At 43.2% G+C, this 27773-nt stretch overlaps 1 protein-coding gene across 1 annotated transcript in view; it reads right to left on the bottom strand.

Annotated features, from left to right (window-relative positions):
• MICAL2 (microtubule associated monooxygenase, calponin and LIM domain containing 2) overlaps positions 1-27773 on the bottom strand; it is a 357507-nt gene that overhangs the window by 244928 nt on the left and 84806 nt on the right. Inside the window, 2 exon segments of the mRNA XM_030200975.1 lie at positions 4980-5096; positions 7272-7479. Coding sequence (XP_030056835.1) covers positions 4980-5096; positions 7272-7479 — 325 coding nt within the window.

Genomic DNA, 27773 nt, shown 5'->3' on the forward strand with positions numbered 1-27773 from the left:
TCTTCCATTTCCAGTAAGTAGGAGCAGATAGAACTGCCACTGAAAAACTCGTGCTACCAAAATGTAAAACAAAGCCATTCCCACCAGTGTCAAATTCCATAAAGAAGAACCAAATGCCAACAACATTCTAATTCATGTATGTCTTCAATGATCATCAGTGTTACTATGTGCCATTGTCACTGTACTGTACATTGGTAAAGCTGTACGAGCCTTTCAGACAAGATTCAAGCATCAAATGGAGGACCCCCCCCCCTTGTGGCCCATTCTGTTGAACATACGCACACATTTGATATGTTAAGATTTGCCATTATTCACCAGGCGTTTCCTTCCATAAAGGAGAAGGGGTGTGATTATAACCAAGTCTTTATACACCAAGGACAAGGATAAATGTTTTTTTTCTTTTAATACAATTTCTCACCACGGTTTAAATTCTGATCTTGAATGGCATCATTTTATTGAATTCTGTTTAATTTTTAGAACCTGAGTGCATGCCATGAGGCACATATAGTTTTGTTTTGAAGTGGTTGGCGCCCCATTCTTTTACATATTTATTTTGGCTGTAGTTTAAATGGCAGTGGTTCTTTGGCCATATTTAACATCATGCTGAAAGACTGCAAGTTGAAATATTGATCATGGAACGTCCTGTATAGTCAAAAGATCCATCAAGTATGTCACCATGGCAAAAACATCATCCATGTTGAGACATATGACAATGGAACTTATGTGAGAATGCTTTGGGCTCCAACGATATAGCACAGGGATCTATTTGATCGCATCTTCTGCATCTTTAGACATTGGAGTTTACTGAGAGCTGGACTGTTTTTTTTTTTTTTTTCAAGTATGGGACTTGTGTGAAGGTGTATGAAGAACTTTTTCCGTTACTGGTATATATATTAGATAAGTATGAAAAATTTTAAATTAAATGTAAATTTTTGGGTATAGTAAATTCTCATTAAGCAGTTAACACATGAAATGATATTTTAAAGCATAAATGTGTTGGCGCCTTTGTAGCTTCTCTACATTATGCATTTTTAATACTAACTTTCAGTTCAGTTTAAGGCTAATAGGATTATGTATGATGTGCTAAAAGTATCTACATATCCCAGCTCAGTGTTGTTTCATATTCCAAAATAGAATAGGAATGATTAGGGACCATTTCTGCCCCCTTAGGACCCCACAGGGGAGGTGAGGGATGGGAGGGATTTGTTTTAAATTTTGATGGTGCAAATTTGTTTTTTGTTTAAATTTATTTACTTAAAATAATTCTGCAATTCTAAGGGACCATTTCACTAAACCACATTAGTGATTCCCGGTGTGGAAAATGTGACGCAGCCCATTCAATTCAAATGGGCTTTGTCGCATTTGCCATGCAGGAATCACTAGTGCAGTTTAGTAAAAGGGGCACTAAATGAAGTATATTAACAAAAAGAAGTGAAATAAAGTTAAAAATAATAAAAATGAAATCCCTCTAAACAAAATGAAAGTTTTAAGCATGCACACCTCCAGCATCTACCTCTCTCCACAGGGCCGTGCCTAGGGTCTCTGGCGCCCCCCTGCAGACTATCAGTTGGCGCCCCCCCCCCCCCCCCCCCCGGTGAAAATGATCGCTCACCACTTGCTACACTGACAGGAATTGTCAGCAATATTCTTAGAAACAAATTGCTATACATTGCAAAATAAGATAGCAGATGTAAATTCTCAAAGTAGACATATTCCAAACGCTAAAATGAAAATAAAATGATTTTTTTCTACCTTTGTTGTCTGGTGACTTTCTTTTTCCGATCATGCTGGCCCAGTATCTGAGTCTGCTGCTATCTGTCCTCTTAACTCCATTTCCAGGGCTTCCTTTCCATTTATTTCTTTACTTTCCTCCTTTCTTCTTCATTTCTTGCTCTAGATCCATTTCCAGCAATTTCTTCTCTCTCCCTGGGTCCTGTCCTCCCATCCATGTCCATCCTTGTCCCTCTCTGCCCTTCCCTCCTCCATCCATAGCCAGCAATCCTCCTCTCTCCTCTCCCCTCCATTTCCAGCAAATTGTCCTCTCCCTGGGCCCCCATGTCCATCCTTGTCCCCCTCTGCCCTTCCCTCCTCCATCCATAGCCAGCAATCCTCCTCTCTCCCCTCCCCTCCATTTCCAGCAAATTGTCTTCTCCCTGGGCCCCCATGTCCATCCTTGTCCCTCTCTGCCCTTCCCTCCTCCATCCATAGCCAGCAATCCTCCTCCCCTCCCCTCCATTTCCAGCAATTTGTCCTCTCCTTGGGCCCCCATGTCCATCCTTGTCCCTCTCTGCCCTTCCCTCCTCCATCCATAGCCAGCAATCCTCCTCCCCCTCCCCTCCATTTCCAGCAATTTGTCCTCTCCTTGGGCCCCCATGTCCATCCTTGTCCCTCTCTGCCCTTCCCTCCTCCATCCATAGCCAGCAATCCTCCTCTCTCCCCTCCCCTCCATTTCCAGCAAATTGTCCTCTCCCTGGGCCCCCATGTCCATCCTTGTCCCTCTCTGCCCTTCCCTCCTCCATCCATAGCCAGCAATCCTCCTCCCCTCCCCTCCATTTTCAGCAATTTGTCCTCTCCTTGGGCCCCCATGTCCATCCTTGTCCCTCTCTGCCCTTCCCTCCTCCATCCATAGCCAGCAATCCTCCTCTCTCTCCTCCCCTCCATTTCCAGCAAATTGTCCTCTCCCTGGGCCCCCATGTCCATCCTTGTCCCCCTCTGCCCTTCCCTCCTCCATCCATAGCCAGCAATCCTCCTCTCTCCCCTCCCCTCCATTTCCAGCAAATTGTCCTCTCCCTGGGCCCCCATGTCCATCCTTGTCCCCCTCTGCCCTTCCCTCCTCCATCCATAGCCAGCAATCCTCCTCTCTCCCCTCCCCTCCATTTCCAGCAAATTGTCCTCTCCGTGGGCCCCCATGTCCATCCTTGTCCCTCTCTGCCCTTCCCTCCTCCATCCATAGCCAGCAATCCTCCTCTCTCCCCTCCCCTCCATTTCCAGCAAATTGTCCTCTCCCTGGGCCCCCATGTCCATCCTTGTCCCCCTCTGCCCTTCCCTCCTCCATCCATAGCCAGCAATCCTCCTCTCTCCCCTCCCCTCCATTTCCAGCAAATTGTCCTCTCCGTGGGCCCCCATGTCCATCCTTGTCCCTCTCTGCCCTTCCCTCCTCCATCCATAGCCAGCAATCCTCCTCTCTCCCCTCCCCTCCATTTCCAGCAAATTGTCCTCTCCCTGGGCCCCCATGTCCATCCTTGTCCCCCTCTGCCCTTCCCTCCTCCATCCATAGCCAGCAATCCTCCTCTCTCCCCTCCCCTCCATTTCCAGCAAATTGTCCTCTCCGTGGGCCCCCATGTCCATCCTTGTCCCTCTCTGCCCTTCCCTCCTCCATCCATAGCCAGCAATCCTCCTCTCTCCCCTCCCCTCCATTTCCAGCAAATTGTCCTCTCCCTGGGCCCCCATGTCCATCCTTGTCCCCCTCTGCCCTTCCCTCCTCCATCCATAGCCAGCAATCCTCCTCTCTCCCCTCCCCTCCATTTCCAGCAAATTGTCCTCTCCGTGGGCCCCCATGTCCATCCTTGTCCCCCTCTGCCCTTCCCTCCTCCATCCATAGCCAGCAATCCTCCTCTCTCCCCTCCCCTCCATTTCCAGCAAATTGTCCTCTCCGTGGGCCCCCATGTCCATCCTTGTCCCTCTCTGCCCTTCCCTCCTCCATCCATAACCAGCAATCCTCCTCTCTCTCTCTTCCCCTCCATTTCCAGCAAATTGTCCTCTCCCTTCACGCGATTCGCGAACCGCTTAGCACTGCTTAAAAAAAAAATTACACATCAGCAGGAACAGGCTGCTTCAGCCAATCCCAGGGGCCTTCCTTCAGCGTGTTCCGCCCAAGGGCTGAAGGAAGGCTCCTGGGATTGGCTGAAGCAGCCTGTTCCTGCTGACGTGTAAATTTTTTTTTAAGCAGTGCTAAGCGGCAGCGCGGTTCGCAAATCGCGTGAAGGGGGGGTGGGGGGGTGGGACGACGCGACGGCAACGAAGAGGAGAAACAAGAGAAGTGCTGCGTGTGCCGGTAAGCTGCTCAAAGGCACAGGGGACGCCGTCAACACTGCCAGGTGGGGACCGGAGCCGGTTTTAAAGGTCATGGTTGGGCTGGGGAGGCTTAGCCTCCCCAAGCCTCTTATACGGGGCGCCTATGCCTCTGCTCTTTCCTCCGCACCCTGGGGCCTTTAAATCTTTTACTTCCGGTCGCAGCAGCGTCAGTGAAAGCGGAGCGCTGCCGACATCTCCCTTCGCGCTCTTGGTTCCCTCAGTGTCCGCCTTCTTCTAGAAGGCGGGACACTGAGGGAACCAATGAGTGCAAGGGAAGGGAGACGTCGGCAGCGCTTTCACTGACGCTGCTGCGACCAGGTAAAAGATTTAAAGGCCTCGGCGGCGCGGGGCGAGAGTAAGCACCGCGGCGGCGCCCTCCAGAGGTGGGCGCCCCCCTGCGGCGCTTACCCCGCTTACCGCATCGGCACGGCCCTGTCTCTCCATCCCAGTCCTCACCCCACTTATCCCTTTTTTCAAATGTACTGTTGGCTCCCTTTCCTCTCTTACTCCTCACTTTTCCCCTCCTATAGCAGCATTCTACAGATTACAGGAGTGGAAACAAGAGCCTCTAAGCACACGGTTGTTTCTCCTACTTCCCCACTGATTGGTTGAGCCAATCAGCTGTGGAAGGAGGACAAACTGCTTCAAATTCAGATCCTTAGGATGCTGTGGTCCTATGGCCTGTATTCCCAGTGCCAAATGCACAGCTTGCACCAGAGGAGATGAAACAGCCTTGGAGGAGTGGGGTACAATGATTTTGCATCTTCCTCCTGCCAGTCACTCCTGCATCTTTATATTAGTCACACCGGTCCGCAGATGGTCCTTTACGTATCAAGCATATAAAGCAGTTAAGCATGACACTTTGTTAAAGTTATAACTTTGGTTAGAAGTAAGAAGTACCATACTTTGGTTTTCTTGATCTTCAGGGGGTTCTAGGACCTTCATAAACTCTAAATTCACATGGATTTCTACACCAAGCAGAAGTGCAACCTTGAACAAAACAAGCTGCAATTGTCTGATACCTGGGAACAAAAAGAGAAGAAGAACACGGGAAACCTTTTAGAATTTTGTGTTGCACAAGACTTATAAAGGCTTTATCTAGTACGAAAAGTTAATATTTACTCTAGGAAAACAACTGTTATTTGCATATTCCAGATCCCAATTCTCTTCTGATCACATCTTCCTCGATGACCACATTCAGGTGAACGAACCAAGCTCAAATTTAGATTCTGTAAGATCTACAGGCAGCAACTTCATAAGCATGCAAATTATATTTACTCACTTTTCCCGATCCGAGTGTATGGTGATTACATCCATTATATATTTTCAGTGGCTACAGGGGGTCATAATCTAAAAAGCCCATCTTCTAACCAATGGTAAACTGACATTTGAGTGCTGGTGGAGGGGGGGGGGGGCACAAAGATTTGGAGGCCACATTTTAGAAACTAATAGATTAGGTGGAAGGGTAAGACATGTCTCCCAACAATCTCCCCCCCCCAAAAAAAAAAAAAAATTAGGCCAGTGGGAATGTGGTAAGGGAAATATGTTCAAACCAGGTTTGCACCTTTAAGTGACTCTCTGGGAGATTGTGAATTAGTGGCCCAATGCTCCTAGGAGAAAGTTATCACCCCCTATGGATGTGTTAACTTTTCCATAAATAATGCAGCATGCAAAACAGCTCATTATTTTGTAATGTGTGTTGGAATAGATTTTCATGCATTATGATGAAATAATGTGTTAATTACCCTTTAGCACGTATTACTGTCATAACACAGATTTATAAATAGCTTCCTAAGTGTTGTACCTGAAACAGTGGAGGGTGAAAGGATTTGTCCAAGGTCATTGATCTGTCAAACAGATGTGTAACCTGGCTTCCTGGTTCTTACCTTGCTGATCTAATCACTAGGCAACTGCTCATTATATTATCATATGCAAATAATAAATATTACTACCATCAACACAAATCCAGTCTTCTTAGCTCTTATTAAAACCGCAGAACAGTCAAGGTCTAAGTTTACTGTTTATCTAGTACTGGCAAAACTGAAGCTAACTATAATATTAAATTACTAGTAAAAATGGCCCGTTTCTGTAGGTAAGGAAATGGGCACTAGCAAGGTTTTCCTCTCCCCCCCCCCCTCGCTCTCTGCCTGTGTCCCCCTGCAAGTCCCACGGCCCCGTTTCCTCCCCTCCGACGCCCCCCCCTGCAAAATCGCCAAGCCCCCTCTCTCCCTCTCTTACCGGTGTCCCGGCGCCAGCATTGAAGAGCGAGCAGGCTCAGTGAGTCTGCTGCCTTCCGTTCTCTTCGCTCTGACTCTGGTCCCGCCCTCATTTCCTGTTTCCACAAGGGCGGGACCAGAGTCAGAGCGAAGAGAAGGGAAGGCAGCAGACTCGCTAAGCCTGCTCGCTCTTCAATGCTTCCAGGCCAGTGACGTTAGTGCTATCTACTGCACGACGCAGACCACCTCCGGCGGAAGCCACGGTTCCAGGCAGCTTCAGAACGTTGGAGGTGAGAATTATTATATAGGATATTTGCTTTTTACTTAAATCTCACTTGACAATAACAAACAGAGATTCACTCCAACTATAACATTTTCTATTTTAGCATACTCATTTAATATCATTCTCAGCTATCATTCAAGAATAGCTGTCCTGATCAGGAATATAATCCCAAATTTCCTTAATCTCATTCATTTCATAAATCATTGTCAAATAATTCAATTTGCAACAGTTTTTATATAACTGAACTGTAGACTGCAGATAGAAAACAAGCGTCGTTAACTCATGACTTTCAGGTAATGGAGGAGTAGTCTAATAGTTAGTGCAGTGGCCTGGAAACCAAGTTCAATTCCCAAAGCAGCTCCTTCTGTCTCTGGGCAAGTCATTTAACCCTCCATTGCCCCAGGTACAAAAAATAAATACCTATATACGACATGTAAACTGCTTTGGCTGTAACCACAGAAAGGCAGTATATCAAATCCCATCCCCTTTCCCAATTCAGTCTGGTAGGAAAAGCCTAACAGAAATTTATAACACAAGTAAACACTAAAAAACAAAAGATTTATAAAGAAAACAATTATTTTAGGCTCAACAAACTAGCGAGGATCAAACAAACTGAAATGGCAAATGAAGTGTCTTCAATGAAAGATATTGCATAACTATTGTCAAGATTTTTGTCACAAAATAATTACGATACTCACTAATGTGATCAATGGACCCCGCACAGAATTTCCCATAAAACTTCTTGGCCCCCAGACCTCGAAGGTCATGAATGGTAAAAGGCCATAGATGAAGCACATTGTTTCTGGAAAAGGTGTCTCTCTTCTCCACCACCACTACTTTGGCTCCCAAGTAGGCAAGTTCTATGGCTGTTCTCAAACCACATGGACCACCCCCGACAATTAAGCACTGGAAAGGAGAAAAAGGTCTGAAATTAGCAATCATATACAGCAATAGCTGAAACCACAGGGGCACAGGGCAAATGCAAATCTTGTGAACAGTGCTATAGTTAATCCTTTCTACCTAAAGTATTATGATATGTACTTTTCTGGTAATAAACAAAAAATTCAACAGTGGTAATAATTAGTTATAAACATTGATCAATACATGGTAATTAATCATCAATGCAAATTTCAGTCAATAGCACCATTTCAAACTAGCTGACCAAAAGCCTGGGCTGAAATGCACTCTATATCCAAGACCAAATAACTATTTCATACAGTATTACCATTTGGTACCATAATTTTGTGGGCGTGGGCATCTTCTTTTAAAGCACCCCCCCCCCCCCCCCCCCCCCACACACACACACACACTTTCTTATGGTGGTCTAATTATTTAAAAGATGAGAATCTTCTGATAGGAAATTCCTTATGCACTCCAGCCTCATAATCACTCATCAAAATTATTTCAAACTTACTTTTTCAGACTACTCAAATATTGCTGACCCTATGCAGCTGGAAGTTGGAATGTTTCTATAAATACACTTGCAGGGCAAGTCACAAAAATGCCTATGGCAGCGCTTATCAAATGTTCTGTGATCATCACTGCAGCAATGGAAAGTGCACAATCCTTAGAGGCATGGAGCAATGACATTTCTGTGGAGGGCCTGCCCAGGTCACAACCCCGAGTGCTGATTTCACGACCCCATTTGGAGACACAACCCCACAGATTGGGAAGCTGTGGCCTAATACACTGAGCCCTCCTAACTGTGCTGAATTCAAATATGACTAGGGTGGGAAGAACTGAAAATTTAGGAAACTATCAAGTTGCAGAAGGTATCAGATAAATTTAAACACTCAAGCAAAATGCTTGGAATTTAGAAAGAGTGGAGGAGTAGCCAAGTGGTTAGCACAGTGGGCTGAGAGCAGGGAACTCGGGATTCAAATCCCACTGTTGCACCTTGTGATCTTGGGCAAGTCACTTAACCCTCCATTGGCTCAGGTACAAACTTAGACTTGTCCTCTAGGGTCAGGAAAAATATTATCTGTAGCTGAATGTAACCTTGAGTTTGACCACTTTATAATTTATATTTACATCATTTTTATTAATCCACAACAATGAGTTACAGAAGCATGTGAATTACAAATGGTAGAAGAATTAGAATGTTAACCAACATACTAAACCCTCCACAACCCCATCCCATACACACTCAGGAAAAAGGGTTATCACACAACTCCGAAGGAATGGGCAGTGTTAACCAGAAAGGCTCCCGTCTCTCTGAAGCAATGTCAAAGGGCCAGTGTCAAAGTTGGAAACTCCCTTCTGCTCTAGCTCAGGGCTATCAACAACAGTTGTCGCCAAGATTGCACAGTTGGACTCTCCGAGCTCAACCAAAGGTGAAAAATTGCTTTAAGTCCATACATTATTGCCTTAGAAAGAAAATGGGGGAAACCCACTGGTGTTTGGTCTGTGTACTATTGTCCAAGTAGTGTCAAGGAAGTGTAAGTAATTGTACAATTCCAAAGAAGCTGAATAGCTGACAAAATAGTCCTCCAAAACTTGCTGATCAGTAGGCATGCCCAGAACATGTGACCCAAAGAAGCGGACACTTGACTGCATTTCTTGCAGGAGTTCCATGCCAGCAGATAAGCCTTGTAAGCCCTAGAAGGAGAAAAGTGGAGTCTCAGAGCAAATTTATATAAGAGTTCCCTGTAGCACCATCGACTCTGTACGCTTATGAATGCCTAAGACAAAGCTGTGAAGTTGATCAGGTGATAATTCATATTGGAGATCCCCAGACCACTTTCTAGCCAGAGATGTAGTCCAGGTTGGGAGTGGAATCCTTTAAATAGCAGTGATGGTAAGTAAGTGGCACTGATTGTTGGGAACCAAGTGTAAATGCTCTGATAGTGTTTCCTGAACACCTTCTGTAAGATCTGTCCATGGTAATGAGGCAATATAATGTTTAAGTTGTAAATAGCCAAAAAAGTGGGATGCTGGTAATTGAAATTCCTGTTGCAATAAATCAAATGGTTTCAGTAGCCCTTCCTCCGTAACCACCTGAGTGAGATACTGCAATCCCTGTTCAGCCCACTGTGAGAAAACACCAGGGCCTATACCAAGGGACAAAACAATTACCACTTATGGACAAATATGGTGTTACATAGGAGGAAAAATGAAATCGTCGACAAACCCACCTCCAAATGTACCATGGGGAAGTTTAGTAGAGGAGTGCAGTATCTGACTGAAATGTAACCTTGGGAGTAATGTGGTTTCTAAGGAGGTAAGAGAAAAATGTTCAGTGCCCCGAAACCAATCATTAACATGATGCATCCCGCTGGATACCATCATAAACTGCAAATTAAGTAAACCCATCCCACCATGAGCTTTAAGAGTTTGAAGGACAGTCAGCGATAATTCTGTCAGAGATAATTCTGTAAATACCTTCCCAGCTGATGTTCCTCACAACATTTCAGGAAAAGAGGAAGCATTTGGAAAGTATATAACCAGCAGGGTGCCATGATCATAATGAAAAGAATTCTTCCCCACAAAGAAAGAGGAAAGTTTTTTCAAAGTTGCAATCGCAATTTAGTCTCATCAAATAAAGAATAGACATTAAGTTTATAAAGCTCCTTTAAATCCACGGGAATCCAAATTCCTACGTACTGCACCTTAGTATCTGCCCAAGTAAGGGGAAAGGGTTCCTGCCATTCCTGCTGCACTTCTGGTGGAAGAGGAAAGTCTTGAGATTTTGCATAGTTTAGCGAAAACCCTGCGAAGCTCCCAAAGTGATTGATCAAATTCAGTAAAGCAGGTAGTGCTACTTGTGGAGAAGTGAGAAAGACCATTAAGTCGTCAGAATATATCAACGCTTTAATCTGCTGGCCCCGGATATCAATTCCAGAGATTTGAGGTGTAGCATTAATAGCCCGAAGAAGAGGCTCCAGGGCTAACAAGAAGAGGGGAAAGAGGACACCCCGACCAATGGAAAATAAGGAAGTGCTCCCACCATTGACAAGCAATTATGCTTGGGGCACAGTATAAAGTGTACGAACTGCCTGAAAATACCACCCAATACCCACATGAGATAGAACTTGAAAAAGGTGTGGCCAGTGGACATGGTCAAAAGCCTTGGCTTCATCCAAACTAACAAGTAGTGCAGGAATATGTAAGACAGCACAATGTGACATAGCCAAGAGCAAATGATGCACATGGAGTACAGATTGGCGGGAATGAACAAAACCCACCTGTGCTGGGCCAATCAAAGTAGGCAAAAATGGGGAAAGTTGGTTCAATATTTTAGCCAATAATTTTACATCCATGTTAATAAGGGATATCGACCTATACGAGTCTACTTCATCTCAAGGTTTACCAGGCTTGGGTAAGAAGGGCCACTTATCATATAGAGGGAAAGAACTGGAATCCACTACAGAAGTATAATATGATAGAGTATCAACAAGATGAAGGTGCAATATTTTATAGAATTCCCCTGAGAAGCCATCAGGCCCGGGAACCAAGTAGGACTTGAGCTTTTTAATAGACTGTTGAAGTTCTTTTGCCTATAAGAGGGTGTTAAGAGACTGAGTAGACTCAGGAGGTAAGCGAGGCAAGTCTGCCCTATCCAGAAATTGGGAAATTACACCAGGACCTGCGTCGGGTTGAGAGGAGTATAATGTTTGAAAGTGATCCTGAAAAAGCTGGGATATATGGTCAGGGGTATTCTCTATGCTTCCTCTTTTATCTCTCAGGGATGGTATGGTTCTGTCCCCCACCCCCACCCCACACACACACACAAGTCTTTACAATACGTGACAATAGTTTTCCAGCCTTGTTGACATATAGGAAAAATTTGTATTTTTGAAAGATAAGGCTACGATAAGTGTGTTAATGAATGACAGAGTTGAGAGTTTTTTGTACTGAGATGTAAGCCTCTTTGGTTTGAGGGGTAAGAGTGGTAATGTATGTCTGTTTAGCTTGGTGTAACTGCAATTCTAGTTGTTTTATAGTAACCGCTGATTTTCTGTGATGTGCTGCAGTGTACACAATAAAATTGCCTCGGAGCACAGCTCTGGCTGTATTTCAATAAAGTTCTTGTTGATCCTCATGTTGAGCATTAAATTTTTGAAATTCCCCCCATTTTTAGTTTAAGTAGGGCTTAAAGTCCTCATTATGTAGTAAATATGAAGGGAACCGCCAGCCCCGGGAGATGTTATACTGGGCAGGGGCCTCCAAACCTATCCAGACAGGAGAATGGTCTGAGGCTTTCTCAGACCCAATAACCACCTCTGTGATATAAGAGAATAAATGACTAGAAAATAAATGTAATCTAAACGTGATAGGGAAGCATGAGCCCAAGAGCGATGCATATAATCGTGATCAAGGGGATGAAGCAGATGCCATGCAACAACTAAGTCCAGAGACTGGGCAAAAACGGTCAGCACATTCTTCCCTGGGCATGTTAGGAGGCCCAAAGCGCTGTCTATTGAGGAATCCATAAACAGATTCTTCTCCATATATGGGTGCAAATGATTCAGTAGAGTTGGATAGAAATTGTATTCAAATGGAGTAGGACCATAGACTACCATTAAGTAAAGTTCCTGAACCTGTAACCATAATCTCAACAGAAGAAATTTCCCTTTGGGGTCTCTAATCAGGGTTTCTTCTGACTTTATAATTTATAAAAGCTAGCTCAAAAACAACAAAAAATAAAGTCTTACACAATGAACTAAATCTTTCCCAGTGTCTTTCAGTAACCAACATATAGCAGGTTACCCTTTCCATTAGGCAAATTAGTACACTAGCAAGGCTAGAACTGTTATCTGAACTGAAAAATAAATTACTGAAGAACTGAACCACTATGGAGATAAACTTGGTCAGTGATTTATGGAGTGTGTATGATCTTATTCAGAATGGGCTGGGGCTGGGTGATAAAAGCTGGACAGTGTCAGATATACAACTGAATGATGTCACTATAAAAGCATATCTCCTTGCTTTGCTCATGCATTACTCGGTGCAGATTATATCATTTTAAAATGAAGCAGTTATCTTCACTAGGTACGGTCTTTAGTTCTGATAAAATAACTGCTTAAAAAGAGAATGTACACAATTTGAATCTCAGGAAGTCTTTTTGTACACCATGCAATGTTACAAAGTGAACCACTGTTGTCAAAGTAAAGCAAAACGTTTGCTCCAAGTATGTGGATTTAAAAAAGGCCTCGGTACTATGCTACAGGCATACAAAATGGAATTAACTGAACCATTCTAAACCGTTTCATCTTCTTCTTCCCATACTCTCTAGAGAACTGATTACTTGTGTCTAAACATTCAATTCGCCATTCACTTTCCATGGATAAAATATCACCTGATCTAATTACACATCAAAAAGTCTTTCTAGATGAGATATTATTGAAATGACACAGAGCAAATGCTAAAATGTTATGATCTGCTGCAACTAACACAGTAGTTCTGTGTTCCAACAAGGTGCGGGGATCCACAACTGCAGCGATTTAGTCACAGTTCAAATTAGCTATAGCTGAGCTCTGCAAATGTCTGCCATAAATAGCACGGCTGTAAGAAACACCTAGGAAAAGTGTGATAGCCCATGACATTACTCTGCTTACAATGCAAGTGTACTTTCAGTAGAAGAGTATTATTAATGAATGCATGGACTTTGATTCCCAAAACCCACATTTACTGCTGTCAATAGAACAAGAGCACTAAGTGGACCCATGCTATCCATGATGTCTACAAAAAAACACACAAAACCCTGTTCTGGCTCTGATACTCAACATTCCCCACCCCAAATACATAGCCCCCTGGAGCCCTTCTTGCTAGCAATTCCTGTTGTACTAACTACTTCAGCAGTCAGGATGTGTAGGCATTATTTCCTAGGGAGCAGAACTCAAACCAGCAGCTAGAGAATGCACGGGGACAAAGTTTGTCCCCCGTACCTGTCCCGTCGCCACCCTGTCCCCATAGGTTCTGTCTCCATCCCCACCCCATCCCCACGGGTCCTGTATCCATCCCCGTAGGCCCTGTCTCCATCCCCGTCCGCCCTGTCCTCATCTGCAGAAGCCTCAAACATTTATGATTTTATATTCTTTTAATTAAAGTATAAAAAGGAACAATATGCTATGCAACTGTTGTGTATAAATTACAAATAGAAAACAATAATAATAACAAACAGCTATAATAACCCTCTCCCCCCCCCCCCCCCACCAAGTATCTATCCTCTACCCTTCCAACCCCAACAATAGCTGACTTTTACTACCCCAAGGAATCCTAACCCACCCTGTTAAAATGTCCAGGGGTACAAAATACAACCTATTCTGTATGCCCTAGAGGGGATAAATATGACCTATGAAGCACTGTTATGATTTTTTAATCTGTGGATGAATAAGAAGTCATTAACAATCTCAGGATTCAGTCTAGCTCTCCTGCAATAAAAGATGTCTTCTCAGAAGACAGAATCCCCCATGCAAATTTTGCTAGTTGTGGCCAAAATGTTTGCTTGTTTTTCCAAAAAATTTAAATATCACAGTCTACTGCACTCAAACATAAATAACAGTCCAGTTCATTAACAGGCTTCAAAGTAGAAAATGACACAGGGATAAAGTTTGTCCCAGGCTCTGTCCCCATCCCTGCTCCATCCTCCTGGGATCTGTCCCCATCCCCATGGGATCTGTCCCTGCCCCCATTCCCGCGGTTACTGCGGGTCCCCATCCTTGGGTCATTCTCTACCAGCAGCTTCAAACAGGTACATAGTAACATAGTAAATGCTGGCAGATAAAGACCTGTACAGTACATCCAGTCTGCCCAACAAGATAAACTCATTTTTACATGGTATGCGATACTTTATATGTATACCCGAATTTGATTTGTCCTTCAGGCTCATTTTCAAAAGAGAAGGATGCCCATCTTTCGACACAAATCGGAAGATGGGCGTCCTTGTCACAGGGTCGCCCAAATCGGCATAATCGAAAGCCTATTTTGGGCGTCCCCAACTGCTTTCTGTCGCGGGGATGACCAAAGTTCACGGGGGCATGTTGGAGGCATAGCGAAGGCGGGACTTGGGCGTGCCTAACACATGGGTGTCCTGGACCCATAATGGAAAAAAAAGGACGTCCCTGATGAGCACTTGGACGACTTTACCTAGTCCTGTTTTTCTTACGACCAAGGCACAAAAAGGTGCCTGAACTGACCAGATGACCACCGGAGAGAATCGGGGATCACCTCCCCTTACTCCCCCCCCAGTGGTCACTAACCACCTCCCACCCTCAAAAAAACATCTTTAAAAATATTTTGTGCCAGCCTCAGATGTCATACTCAGCTCTATGACAGCAGTATGCAGGTCCCTGGAGCAGTTTTAATGGGTGTAGTGCAGTTCAGGCAGGCGCACCCAGGCCCACCCTCCCACCTGTTACACTTGTGGTGGTAAATGTGAGCCCTCCAAAACCCATGACAAACCCAATGTACTCACATCTAGGTGCCCCCTTCACCCGTAAGGGCTATGGTAGTGGTGTACAGTTGTGGGTAGTGGGTTTTGGGGGGCTCAGCACACAAGGTAAGGGAGCTATATACCTGGGGGAATTTTGTGAAGTCCACTGCAGTGCCCTCTAGGGTTCCTGGTTGGTGTCCGGGGGACCAGTGCACTACGAATGCTGGCTCTTCCCACGACCAAGGGGCTTGCATTTAGTCGTTTCTGAGATGGGTGTCCTTGGTGTCCATTATTGCCGAAAATCAGAAACGACCAAGTCTAGGGATGACCATCTCTAAGGACAACCTAAATGACAAGATTTGGGTGTCCCCGACCGTATTATCGAAATGAAAGATGGACGTCCATCTTGTTTCGATAATACAGGTTTCCCCACCCCTCCACTGGGACATTTTGTGAGGACATCCTCAGCAAAACTTGGGTGTCCCTTTAATTATGCCCCTCCATGCCATTCTCAGCGCACATGTATCCAAATATAGTACATATGTCCCAAAAAAGCAGGACATAAGAATTCTATTGCAGCATTTTCTGCCCTTCCTCCTGCTATAGCAGTCTTTTCCACCAGAGCGAGCATTCCTCAAACTGTTCATAATCTGAAATGTCAAGATCAGGTATAAATGCTATATCCCCTCCATGAGAATGGAGTGGATATAGCACCGTTCATGGAAGAGTGTATGAACAACTTGAAAATCTAAAGGTGGACAAAGCCGTGGGACCAGACGGGATCCACCCCAGGATATTGAGGGAGCTCAGAGAGGTTCTAGCGGGTCGTCTTGTTTTAATAAATCCTTGGAGACGGGAGAGGTTCCGTGGGATTGGAGAACAGCGGATTTGGTCCCTCTTCACAAAAGTGGTGATAGGGAAGAAACTGGAAACTACAGGCCGGTAAGCCTCACTTCGGTTATTGGAAAAGTAATGGAAGCGATGGTGAAGCAAAGGATAGTGAATTTCCTGGAAGCCAATAAGTTGCAAGATCCGAGACAACATGGTTTTACTAAAGGTAAATCGTGCCAAACGAACCTCATTGAATTCTTTGACAGGGTGACCGGAGAATTGAATCATGGACGTGCTATAGACATAATCTCCTTAGATTTCAGCAAAGCTTTTGACATGGTTCCCCACAGGAGGCTCTTGAATAAACTTGACAGACTGAAGATAGGACCCGACATGGTGAACTGGATTAGGAACTGGTTGACGGACAGACGCCAGAGGGTGGTGGTTAATGGAATTCGCTCGGATGAGGGAAAGGTGAGTAGTGGAGTGCCTAAGGGATCGGTGCTGGGCCGATTCTGTTCAATATATTTGTGAGTGACATTGCTGAAGGGTTAGAAGGTAAAGTATGCTTTTTTGTGGATGATACTAAGATTTGTAAGAGTAGACACCCGGGAGGGAGTGGAAAATATGAAAAAGGATCTGCAGACGCTAGAAGAATGGTCTAAGGTTTGGCAATTAAAATTCAATGCAAAGTGACGCACTTAGGGAGTAGAAATCCACGGGAGACATATGTGTTAGGCGGTGAAAGAGTCTGATATGTACGAGCGGGGAGAGGGATCTTGGGGTGATAGTATCTGAGGATCTGAAGGCGACAAAACAGTGTGACAAGGCGGTGGCCATAGTAGAAGGTTGCTAGGCTGTATAGAGAGAGGTGTGACCAGCAGAAAAGAGGTTTTAATGCCTCTGTATAAGTCGTTGGTGAGGCCCCATCTGAAGTATTGTGTTCAGTTTTGGAGGCCGTATCTTGCTAAGGATGTAAAAAGAATTGAAGCAGTGCAAAGAAAAGCTACAAGAATGGTATGGGATTTGCGTTACAAGACGTATGAAGAGAGACTTGCTGACCTGAACATGTATACCCTGGAGGAGAAACAGGGGTGATATGATACAGATGTTAAAATATTTGAAAGGTATTAATCCACAAAGGAACCTTTTCCCTAGATGGGAAGGTGGTAGAACTTGAGGATATGAAATGAGTTGAAGGGGGGGCAGACTCAAGAAAAATGTCAGGTATTTTTTCACGGAGAGAGTGGTCGATACTTGGAATGCCCTCCCGCGGGAGGTGGTGGAGATGAAAATGGTAACAGAATTCAAAAATGTGTGGGATAAACATAAATGAATCCTGTTCAGAAGGAATGGATCCTCAGAATCTTAGCGGAGATTGGGTGGCAGAGCCAGCGGTTGGGAGGCGGGGCTAGTGCTGGGCAGACTTCTACGGTCTATGCCCTGAAAATGGCAGATACAAATCAAGGTCAGGTATACACAAAAAGTAGCACATATGAGTTTATCTTGTTGGGCAGACTGGATGGACCGTGCAGGTCTTTCTCTACCGTCATCTACTATCTTACTATGTAAATGCACATGCCTACATGTGTCACTTGAGAGCAGAACTTACAGTATTCTCTAAGTGATGTGCCGAAGTGCGAGCCCCGCCTATGCCTTGTCCATGAATACGCCCCTCTTGCATTTACATGCTAAGCAAATTGTGCGCTTATAGAACAGCACTATGAGCTCAGCTAACATATGTGCCAATTACATTCACTCACGTTAGTTTTTTCTATACATTTTTACGTGATTGTGGCACTTACATTTAAGCATCTTGTTATAGAATGAGGGTGTTTATGATGCACTGACTTTGATTCCACAATTTTTTTTTAAACGATGGCAAATGAACACACATCAAAAAGTGACTTACTTACATTACAGCAGTAGACAATCTACTTTTCAAGAACTTTGGGATTTGATTTTGACCAAGTCTGTGCCCAAGCGTACTTATCAGAGGAGTGCATATCCCTCAACAACTTTGGATGGCTTCTCAGATACGTGTGAAAGTCTTTGCATGACATATGCTTAAAGTTGTAATGCACAAACAAAATTCCTTTGACAGTTTCAACCAGCAAGGGAACAGAGAGGGGATCAGCAATGCCTTTCTGTCTGTTTAGCACCCCCATTGACTAATAGGTCATAAATGGTTTCACTCATTATGTGGGTAGGCGTTTTGGTCATAGGCACATAAAAGAAAAAGAGGACATTTCCCTAAAAATTAAAAATCCTGGAGGACATATCTGAAGAAGTCCAAAAAGAGGACATGTCCGCTTAAAAGAGGACATATGGTAACCCTATCTAAATTTCTAACACCAGCTATTTATAATCTGAAATGCACTTCTCAGTAAGGTTGCTTTGCTTACTACATATATTAGCCGGTGTAACATGCAGATCAGTAGGCTCTGTATAAGCCAACAGCATAAGATAACCAAAATATTTCTGGAAGAGTCAGCCCTGACTGTTACAGGAGTTAAAAGAACAGGACAAGATAGTGAAAAAATTCTAGATTCATTCTTCTCGCCAGCAGTATGGCCTGAAACACATTGCACAGCAATGCCTCAAAGTTAGAATCACAGGAGCTTGAAAAACTTGCCTCTCAAAATCTGCACCAGCTATGTCAACCTTCCCGAGCTGAACTGCTTCTCACATTTCTCTTTCACAGAGACATAAGTCCTCTCTACAAAAAGCAGAGACATCAAAGGCTCCTGAAGGTAATCAGATAAAAATTCAATTGATTTTCTTGTACGACTACATGAGAAAAAAATGTAACTAAGCTTAACATGAATGTCTGAGAAATGGTAAGCCCTTCTTATCAGGACCACATGAGACAAATATGTGTTTCAGAGGTGTAGCTAGATGGGTCACCAGGGGAGCAGCCACTTCCCCAAACGTAACTCCGACAGTGCCTATTTTTCATGCGATCTGTTGAATTTAAAATACGTGCCTGCGCTGTCGGCAGTCCGCTCCCCCTGTGCCCTCAACTTCGCTATGCTTCTGATGTTTTTACATTTTCTGAAGAATTGTTGTTGCTCTTAAATAAGATTTTAACGCCCCAGTAAGATCCAAAAACTGAAGTTCCACCTCTCTAGGATTCTTGAACTTTAGTAATTAGAAGCTTGAAACCCAGCCCATAAATACTGCAGCATCTCCATCTCCTGGGAAACTTACAGTAACATAGTAAGTGATGGCAGATGAAGACCAAACTGTCCATCCATAAGTACATAAGTATTGCCATACTGGGAAAGACCAGAGATCCATCAAGCCCGGCATCCTGTTTCCAACAGTGGCCAATCCAGGTCACAAATACCTGGCAAGATCCCAAAAAAGTACAAAACATTTTATACTGCTTATCCCAGAAATAGTGGATTTTCCCCAAGTCCATTTAATAATGGTCTATGGACTTTTCCTTTAGGAAGCCGTCCAAACCTTTTAAAAACTCCGCTAAGCTAACTGCCTTTACCACATCCAGTCTGCCCAACAGTCACACTCATTATCAATTCATGATTAAATCAACAATGAATGTGATATTATATATACTTTATCACAAGTCTTTCTTTGGACTTTCTGGGACATAGACCATAGAAGTTCACCCAGCTCTATACTGGAGTTGCTCTCAAAGACCGCTCTAACCTATCCAAATCCATCTTGTCATTTGCGGAACCCAAACCATAAAAGTCTGCCCAGCAGTGTCCTCGGGTCCAGCTACTGAAGTTGCCATTGAAGTCCTTTCCAGCTAGTTCCTCTGTGTTCATCCCACACCTTTTTGAATTCCGTCACTGTTTTTGTCTTCTCTACCACCTCCCTTGGGAAGGCATTCCAATCCCTGAAGAAGGCATCTGGGAGAACCCATTTAATAATAGTCTATGTCCCATATCATAGCTGTGGTGGGCAAGCTGCGTGGGCTGCTAGCTCAGAGGTCGGGAAAAGAGGAGGAGAAGTGGACCTCAAGGAACCTCCCAAGCGGACCATTACGACCTTTTCAATTGTACCATCACTGCACATAATGGGCCTTCCTTTTAAAGATTTCATGTATTGCCACAGCCAGAACATATGAAGCTCAAAGTTACAGCAACACAGAAAATGTTCCTTGCAAAAGTTAGCTACTGGATATGTTTTCACAAGTTATTGAATGAGGGCCACAGTAAGAAATGAAAAAATTACTGTAAACTTCAGTACAGATAACATACAATCTATTCAGAGGTCCCAATTTAACTAAGGAGGATGTTTACTAGAGTGTGTTAAGTAGTTAATGCATGTTTTAACACTTGGTAACCATTAGTGTGGGTATGTGCTTACAGTTACCATAGGTTGAAAACAGCACAGCATTGAAAAAACTGCTTAATGCATTGTGGAGTGGGAACTGAGCAGGGAATGGGCAGAACACATGGCATGTTAGCACAGAGTAACAGTTACTGCTGCCAATATGTTATGTTATGCCATGCTATCAGAGATTTATCTCTCGTCAGCTCTCTAAATTTAGATTTAAAGTGAGTTACAACTGAAATAAGAAGCTGATTACAAAACAACAAAGAAAGCGGAAGATATCCAGAAGGACCAGACTGAGGCCACAGATGTTAAAAACCAAAATGATTTATTAGGACCCAACAAAACATCAGGAAATACACAAATACAAAAAGAAACATAATTCATTAAATGCATTAAAAATTTAAAAACCTCCAAGCTGGGCAAACAAGTATGTTTTCAAAGCTTTGTGAAACATAAAATAAGTACATAAGTATTGCCATACTGGGAAAGACCAAAGGTCCATCAAGGCCAGCATCTTGTTTCCAACAGTGGCCAATCCAGGTCACAAATACCTGGCAAGATCCCCCAAAAGTACAAAACATTCTATACTGCTTATCCCAGAAATAGTGGATTTTCCCCTAGTCTATTTAATAATAGTCTATGGACTTTTTCTTTAGGAAGCCGTCCAAATCTTTTTAAAACTCCGCTAAGCTAACCGCCTTTACCACATTCTCTGACAACGAATTCCAGAGTTTGATTACATGTTGAGTGAAGAAAAAATTTCTTTGATTCATTTAAAATTTACTACATTGTAGCTTCATCACATGCCCTCTAGTCCTAATATTTTTGGAAAGCGTAAACAAACGCTTCACATCTACCCGTTCAACTCCACTCATTATTTTAAAGACCTCTATCATATCTCCCCTCAGCTGACTTTTCTCCAAACTGAAGAGCCCTAGCTGCTTTAGCCTTTCCTCATAGAGAAGTCGTCCCATCCCCTTTATCATTTTTGTCACCCTTCTCTGCACCTTTTCTAATTCCACTACATCTTTTTTGAGATACGGCGAACAGAATTGAACACACTATTCGAGGTGCGGTCGCACCATGGAGCGATACAGAGGCATTATAACATCCTCATTTTTGGTTTCCATTCCTTTCCTAATAATACCTAACACTCTATATGTTTTCTTAGCCACGGCAGAACACTGAGCAGAAAGTTTCAACGTATCATTGACGACGACACCTAGATCCCTTTCTTGGTCTGTGACTCCTAACGTGGAACCTTACATGATGTAGCTATAATTCGGGTTCCTCTTTCCCACATGCATCACTTTGCAGTTGCTCACATTAAACATCATCTGCCATTTAGATGCCCAGTCGCCCAGTCTCCCAGTTTCGTAAGGTCCTCTTGTAGTTTTTCACAATCCTCCCGCGATTTAACGACTTTGAATAACTTTGTGTCATCAGCAAATTTAATTTATATGTTATTTATTACATTTGTATCCCACATTTTCCCACCTATTTGCAGGCTCAATGTGGCCTAGTAATTACTTCACTAGTTACTCCCATCTCTAGGTCATTTATAAATATGTTAAAAAGCAGTGATCCCAGCACAGATCCCTGGGGAACCCCACTAACTACTCTTGTCCATTGAGAATACTGACCATTTAACCCTACTCTCTGTTTTCTATCTTTTAACCAGTTTTTTAATCCACAATAGAACACTACCTCCTATCCCATGACTCTCCAATTTCCTCTGGAGTCTTTCATGAGGTACTTTGTCAAACTCCTTCTGAAAATCCAGATACACAATATCAACTGGCTTACCTTTATCCACATGTTTGTTCACCCCTTCAAAGAAATGTAGTAGATTGGTGAGGCAAGATTTCCCTTCACTAAACCCATGTTGACTTTGTCTCATTAATCCATGCTTTTGAATATGCTCTGTAATTTTACATAGAGGGGAATAATCGAACGGTGCCGGCGATCTATTTTTGCGGCGGCACAACCGCTGGCCATAACTATATTATCGAAAAGATGGCTGGCCATCTTTTCTTTCAATAATACGGTTTGGCCCGGCCAAATGCCAGTGTTCGCCGGGTTTGAGATGGCCGGTTTTGTTTTTCAGCAATAATGGAAAAAATACCGGCGATCTCAAACCCGGCGAAATCCAAGGCATTTGGTTGTGGGAAGAGCCAGCATTTGTAGTGCACTGGTCCCCCTGACATGCCAGGACACCAACCGGGCACCCTAGGGGGCACTTCTAAAAATTAAAAAAAATATACAAATACCTCCTAGGTGCATAGCTCCCTTACCTTGGGTGCTGAGCACCCCAAATCCCCCCCAAAACCCACTCCCCAGAACTCTACACCACTACCATAGTCCTTATGGATGGAGGGGGGCACCTTCATGTGGGTACAGTGGGTTTTGGGGGGGGGTTGGAGGGCTCAACACTTACCACCACAAGTGTAACAGGTAGGGGGGGGATGGGCCTGGGTCTGCCTGCCTGAAGTCCACTGCAACCAACAAAAACTGTTCCAGGGACCTGCATACTGCTGTCAGGGAGCTGGGTATGATATTTGAGGCTGGCCTACAGGCTGGCAAAAAAGGTTTTTATTTTTTAGTGTGGGAGGGGGTTGGTGACCACTGGGGGAGTACGGGGAGGTCATCCCCCATTCCCTCCGTTGGTCATCTGGTCAGTTGAGGCACCTTTTTGAGGCTTGGTCATGAAAATAAAAGGACCAAGTAAACCTGGCGAAATACTGATTAACGCCGCTTTTTTTTCCATTATCCGTGAAAGCCAGCCATCTGGTAGCCACGCCCATGCCCGCCTTCGCTATGCCGCCGACATGCCCCCTTGAACTTTCGCCGGCTTGGCGATGGGAATGAGGCAATGGTGTCAAAAAGCAGCTTTCGATTATACCGATTTCGCCGCTTTTGAGAGATCGCCGGCCATCTCCCGATTTATGTCGGAAGATGCCCGGCGATCACTTTCGAACATAAGCCTGACAGTAACATAGTAGATGACGGCAGAGAAAGACCTGCACGGTCCATCCAGTCTGCCCAACAAGATAAACTCATATGTGCTACTTTTTGTGTATACCTAACCTTGATTTGTATCTGCCATTTTCAGGTCACAGACCGTAGAAGTCTGCCCAGCACTAGCCCCGCCTCCCACCACCGGCTCTGCCACCCAATCTCCGCTAAGCTTCTGAGGATCCAATCAATTTATCATTTTCAAACTACCCTTACAAGTTAATGAAACATTTCCCCTTTAAGCCGTATCTGTATGACTACTATGTTCATAATCTGTTTTCCTGCTTAATAAAGCATCTGACATTTAACACTGGATTTACATTAGACTCAATTGTTTGTAGTTTTCAGGTACCAACAAGGAGCACACTTTTTAAAGTAATTTGGACTATTGCACCCACCCTCCAGTCTTTAAGGACAGAGACTAAGAACAGGTTACACCGACTACCAATAAGTCTGCCTTTTTATATTTACGTTCCTTAAGAACCAAGAAGCGAATGCCATCAGGCCCTAATGGTTTACTCCGCTCAGATTTATTGTACAGAGCATTTTTCCTTTTAAAAATAAAAGACAGTCGTTTTGGGGCAGAATCATTAAGGCCTTGAAGAGCTTGTGGCACTACTATTAGAGAACTAGAGCCAAATAGGACTGGCCCGTAGGATGGGGGGGCGGTGAAGAGAGACTGTCGGGATTAATTAATTAATTAATTTATTTATTTATTGCATTTGTATCCCACATTTTCCCACCTTTTTGCGGGCTCAGTGTGGCTTACAATAAGATATGAATAATAGAAATACATTTGTTACAACTTGGTTATGGATTACATTGTACAGAGTTGTGCGAGACATTCGAATATCATTAGGAATATAACATTGGGACATCAACATAGAAACATTGGAAGAAGACAATGGGAAGCTAAAAGGGCAGTGTTAGACACAAAGACATATTGTGTACATAGTTCCGTGAATAAATGTATGATTGACTGAATTACGGGATGAGGGATCAGAAGTGGATGTATGTTGCATTGATGAACAGTGAGTGTGGACTCTATGTGTTTTGGCTCTTTCCGTAAGTTTGTTCAAACAGGTGAGTCTTCAGTAGTTTACGGAAGGAAGCTTGTTCGTTAATCATTCTTAGGTTGCGCGGTAGTGTATTCCAAGACTGCGTGCTCATGTGGGAAAAGGTTGACAGAATAGATCTATGCTGCTTATTTACTTTGAGGTGGGAAATATTAACGGATGGCCTTCTCCACTCATGATCTGCGAGTGTTCCGTTCCCCTCCGCCGCTAGCACCATAAGGCGAGATAATAGTCTCTACCATTTTGCCCAGCACCGACATCAGACTCACCGGTCTATAATTTCCTGGCTCTCATCTGGAACCTTTTTTAAAAACTGGGGTTACATTGGCCACCCTCCAATCTTCCGGTACCATGCTTGATTTTAAGGATAAATTACATATTACTAACAATAACTCCCCAAGTTCATTTTTCAGTTCTGTCGGTACTCTGGGATGAATACCATCCGATCCAGGAGATTTGCTACTCTTCAGTTTGTAGAACTGGCCCATTGTATCCTCCATGTTTACAGAGAATTCATTAAGTTTCTCCGACTCGTCAGCTTGAAATACCATTTCTGGCACTGGTATCCCACCCAAATCTTCCTCAGTGAAGACCGAAGCAAAAAATTCATTTAATCTCTCCACTACGGCTTTGTCTTCTCTGATCGTCCCTTTTATTCCTCAGTCATCTAGCGGTCCAACCGATTCTTTTGCCGGCTTCCTGCTTTTAATATACCTAAAAAAATTTTACTATGTGTTTTGGATTCCAACGCAATCTTTTTTTCGAAGTCCCTCTTAGCCTTCCTTATCAGCACTTTGCATTTGACTTGACATTCCTTATGCTCTTTCTTATTATATTCAGTCGGTTCCTTCTTCCATTTTCTGAAGGATTTTCTTTTAGCTCTAATAGCTTCCTTCACATCCCTTTTTAACCATGCCGGCTGTCATTTGGTCTTCCGTCCTCCTTTTTTAATACGCAGAATATATTTGGCCTGGGCTTCCAGGATGGTATTTTTGAACAGCATCCATGCATGGTGTAAATTTTTGACCCTTGCAGCCAATCCTCTAAGTTTTTTTTCCACTGCTCTTCTCATTTTATCATAGTCTCCTTTTTGAAAGTTAAACACTAACGTATTTGATTTCCTATGTATACTTACTTCAAAGCTAATATCAAATCCGATCATATTATGATCACTGTTATCAAGCGGCCCCAGCACTATTACCTCCTGCACCAGATCATGCGCTCCACTAAGTACTAGGTCTAGAATTTTTCCTTGTCTTGTCGGCTCCTGTACCAGCTGCTCCATAAAGCTGTCCTTGATTTCATCAAGGAATTTTACCTCCCTAGCATGCCCTGAGGTTACACTTACCCAGTCAATATCGGGGTAATTGAAATCACCCATTATTATTGTGTTGCCCAGTTTGTTTGTGTCCCTAATTTCCTTTAACGTTTCTGCATCCGTCTGTTCATTCTGGCCAGGCGGACGGTAGTACACTCCTATCACTATCCTTTTCCCCTTTAGACATGGAATTTCAATCCACAGTGAGTCCAAGAAGTGTTTTGTTTCCTGCAAAATTTTCAATCTGTTTATTCAAGGCTCTCATTAATATACAATGCTACCCCTCCACCAATTCGATCCACCCTATCACTACGATATAATTTGTACCCCGGTATGACAGTGTCCCACTGGTTATCCTCCTTCCACCAGGTCTCAGAGATGCCCATTATATCTAATTTTTCATTTAGTGCAATATATTCTAACTCTCCCATCTTATTTCTTAGGCTCCTGGCATTCGCATTTAGACACTTTCAACTGTTTGTTGTTCCTATTTACATCATGCCCAGTACTTGACAGTATTAATTTGCAATCTTTTGTCTGTTTTTTTTTTTATTTTCATTTAAGGACACCTGGAGGCATATTTTCAAAGCACTTTGGGAGGCTAAGTTCCATAGGTTTCTATGGAACTTTGGGAGGCTAAGTGCTTTGAAAATGAGCCTCCTGATCTACTATGGTCTCTTTTGCAACCTCACTATCAGGACACTCTATCTTCCCTGTTTTGGTGATATCTTCGAAAGATACCTTATCCCGAACCATGTGCTTTTGAGCGACTGTTGGCCTCCCCCCCCCCCCCCCCCCCCCCCGTTTAAAAGCTGCTCTATCTCCTTTTTAAATGCTGATGCCAGCAGCCTGGTCCCACCCTGGTTAAGGTGGAGCCCATCCTTTCGGAATAGGCTCCCCCTTCCCCAGAATGTTGCCCAGACCTAACAAATCTAAAACTCTCCTCCCTGCACCATCGTCTCAGCCACGCATTAAGACTCTGGAGCTCTGCCTGTCTCTTGGGCCCTGCGCGTGGAACGGGTAGCATTTCAGAAAATAATTCCTCATTAAATGTAATTCACACAGAAGATTATTTCAGTGATGAATAGCTGAAAAAAAGAATGAACAAAAGTGGCCTTAAAATGTATACTCTTGATTGACAGAAAAGCAAGTAGAAGATAGAGACTCATTTTAGATTTCGACACATTCACCAATTGGGATCCATTTTCAGAACACAACCATCCAAAAACTTAAACACTAAACAAAATACCTTAAAAATAACCTTAGGTTTCACGGGCAACCAATGCAGTGTTTCCAATAAAGGATTAATATGGTCTAGCCATGTTTTCGAAATATTAATCTAGTGGCTGAATTCTGAATTATTTGAATTATAGAAAATATAGAAAAATATAGAAAGTTGTTGAGAAGAAAGACTCAAATATAAAGAATTTCAATACTCAAATAATGATAAAATTGTTAACTATACAATAATCTTAAAATAATCTTCTAAAAAATAAGGTCTTAGCAAACGTAATTGCTTTAACTTAAAATAAGCTTTGCTAATCAAGCTATTAATCTGTGGTTCCATCATCATAGATGAGTCCAAAATCATTACCAAAACTCTTGAGGTTTTTCTACATTCATCACCCACAATTATTTGGGGAATCTTAGCCAAATCCATTGAGAACCATAGTATCTTGGTCTTATCACTATTAAGTTTTAGTTTAACCCTAAGGGACCAATCTTTTATCCTTTTTATACAATCATTGATTTTAAATGAGACAATCAATAGATCTGCACAGGACAGCATGATCTCACCAGGTGTTAATACAAGTTGGTCAAAGGGACTCATATATAAATTATACAAGAGTGGAGAAATAGGAGAACCTTGAAGAACACCACAAGGAGATTCTCAAGGTAGTGAATAACAACCGTCTTTTACAACTAGATACTGCCTGTTTTCCAGAAAAAAATGTAAACCTGTTAAACACTGAGCCACTAAAACCATATTGTGATAACACAGTCAGTAATATATCGTGGTTTACAATATCAAAGGCAGCAGAGATGTCAAATTGTAATAAAACCAGATTACCACCACTACATAAAACACATCGTACCTCAGATGTTAAAGACAGCAACAATGTCTCCGTACTATGAAATGATCAGAAAAACCATGTTGGGAACTGTGTAAAAGATTGTGCTGATCTATATAATTTGATAACTGAGAACCCACCACAAATTCTATCAGCTTTGCAAGAAATGGAATATTTGATATAGGTCTAAAGTTAGAGGTTGAAGT

Source organism: Microcaecilia unicolor, chromosome 4 (genome assembly GCF_901765095.1).
Source record: "Microcaecilia unicolor chromosome 4, aMicUni1.1, whole genome shotgun sequence".
In the NCBI taxonomy this organism is placed as follows: Eukaryota; Metazoa; Chordata; class Amphibia; order Gymnophiona; family Siphonopidae; genus Microcaecilia; species Microcaecilia unicolor.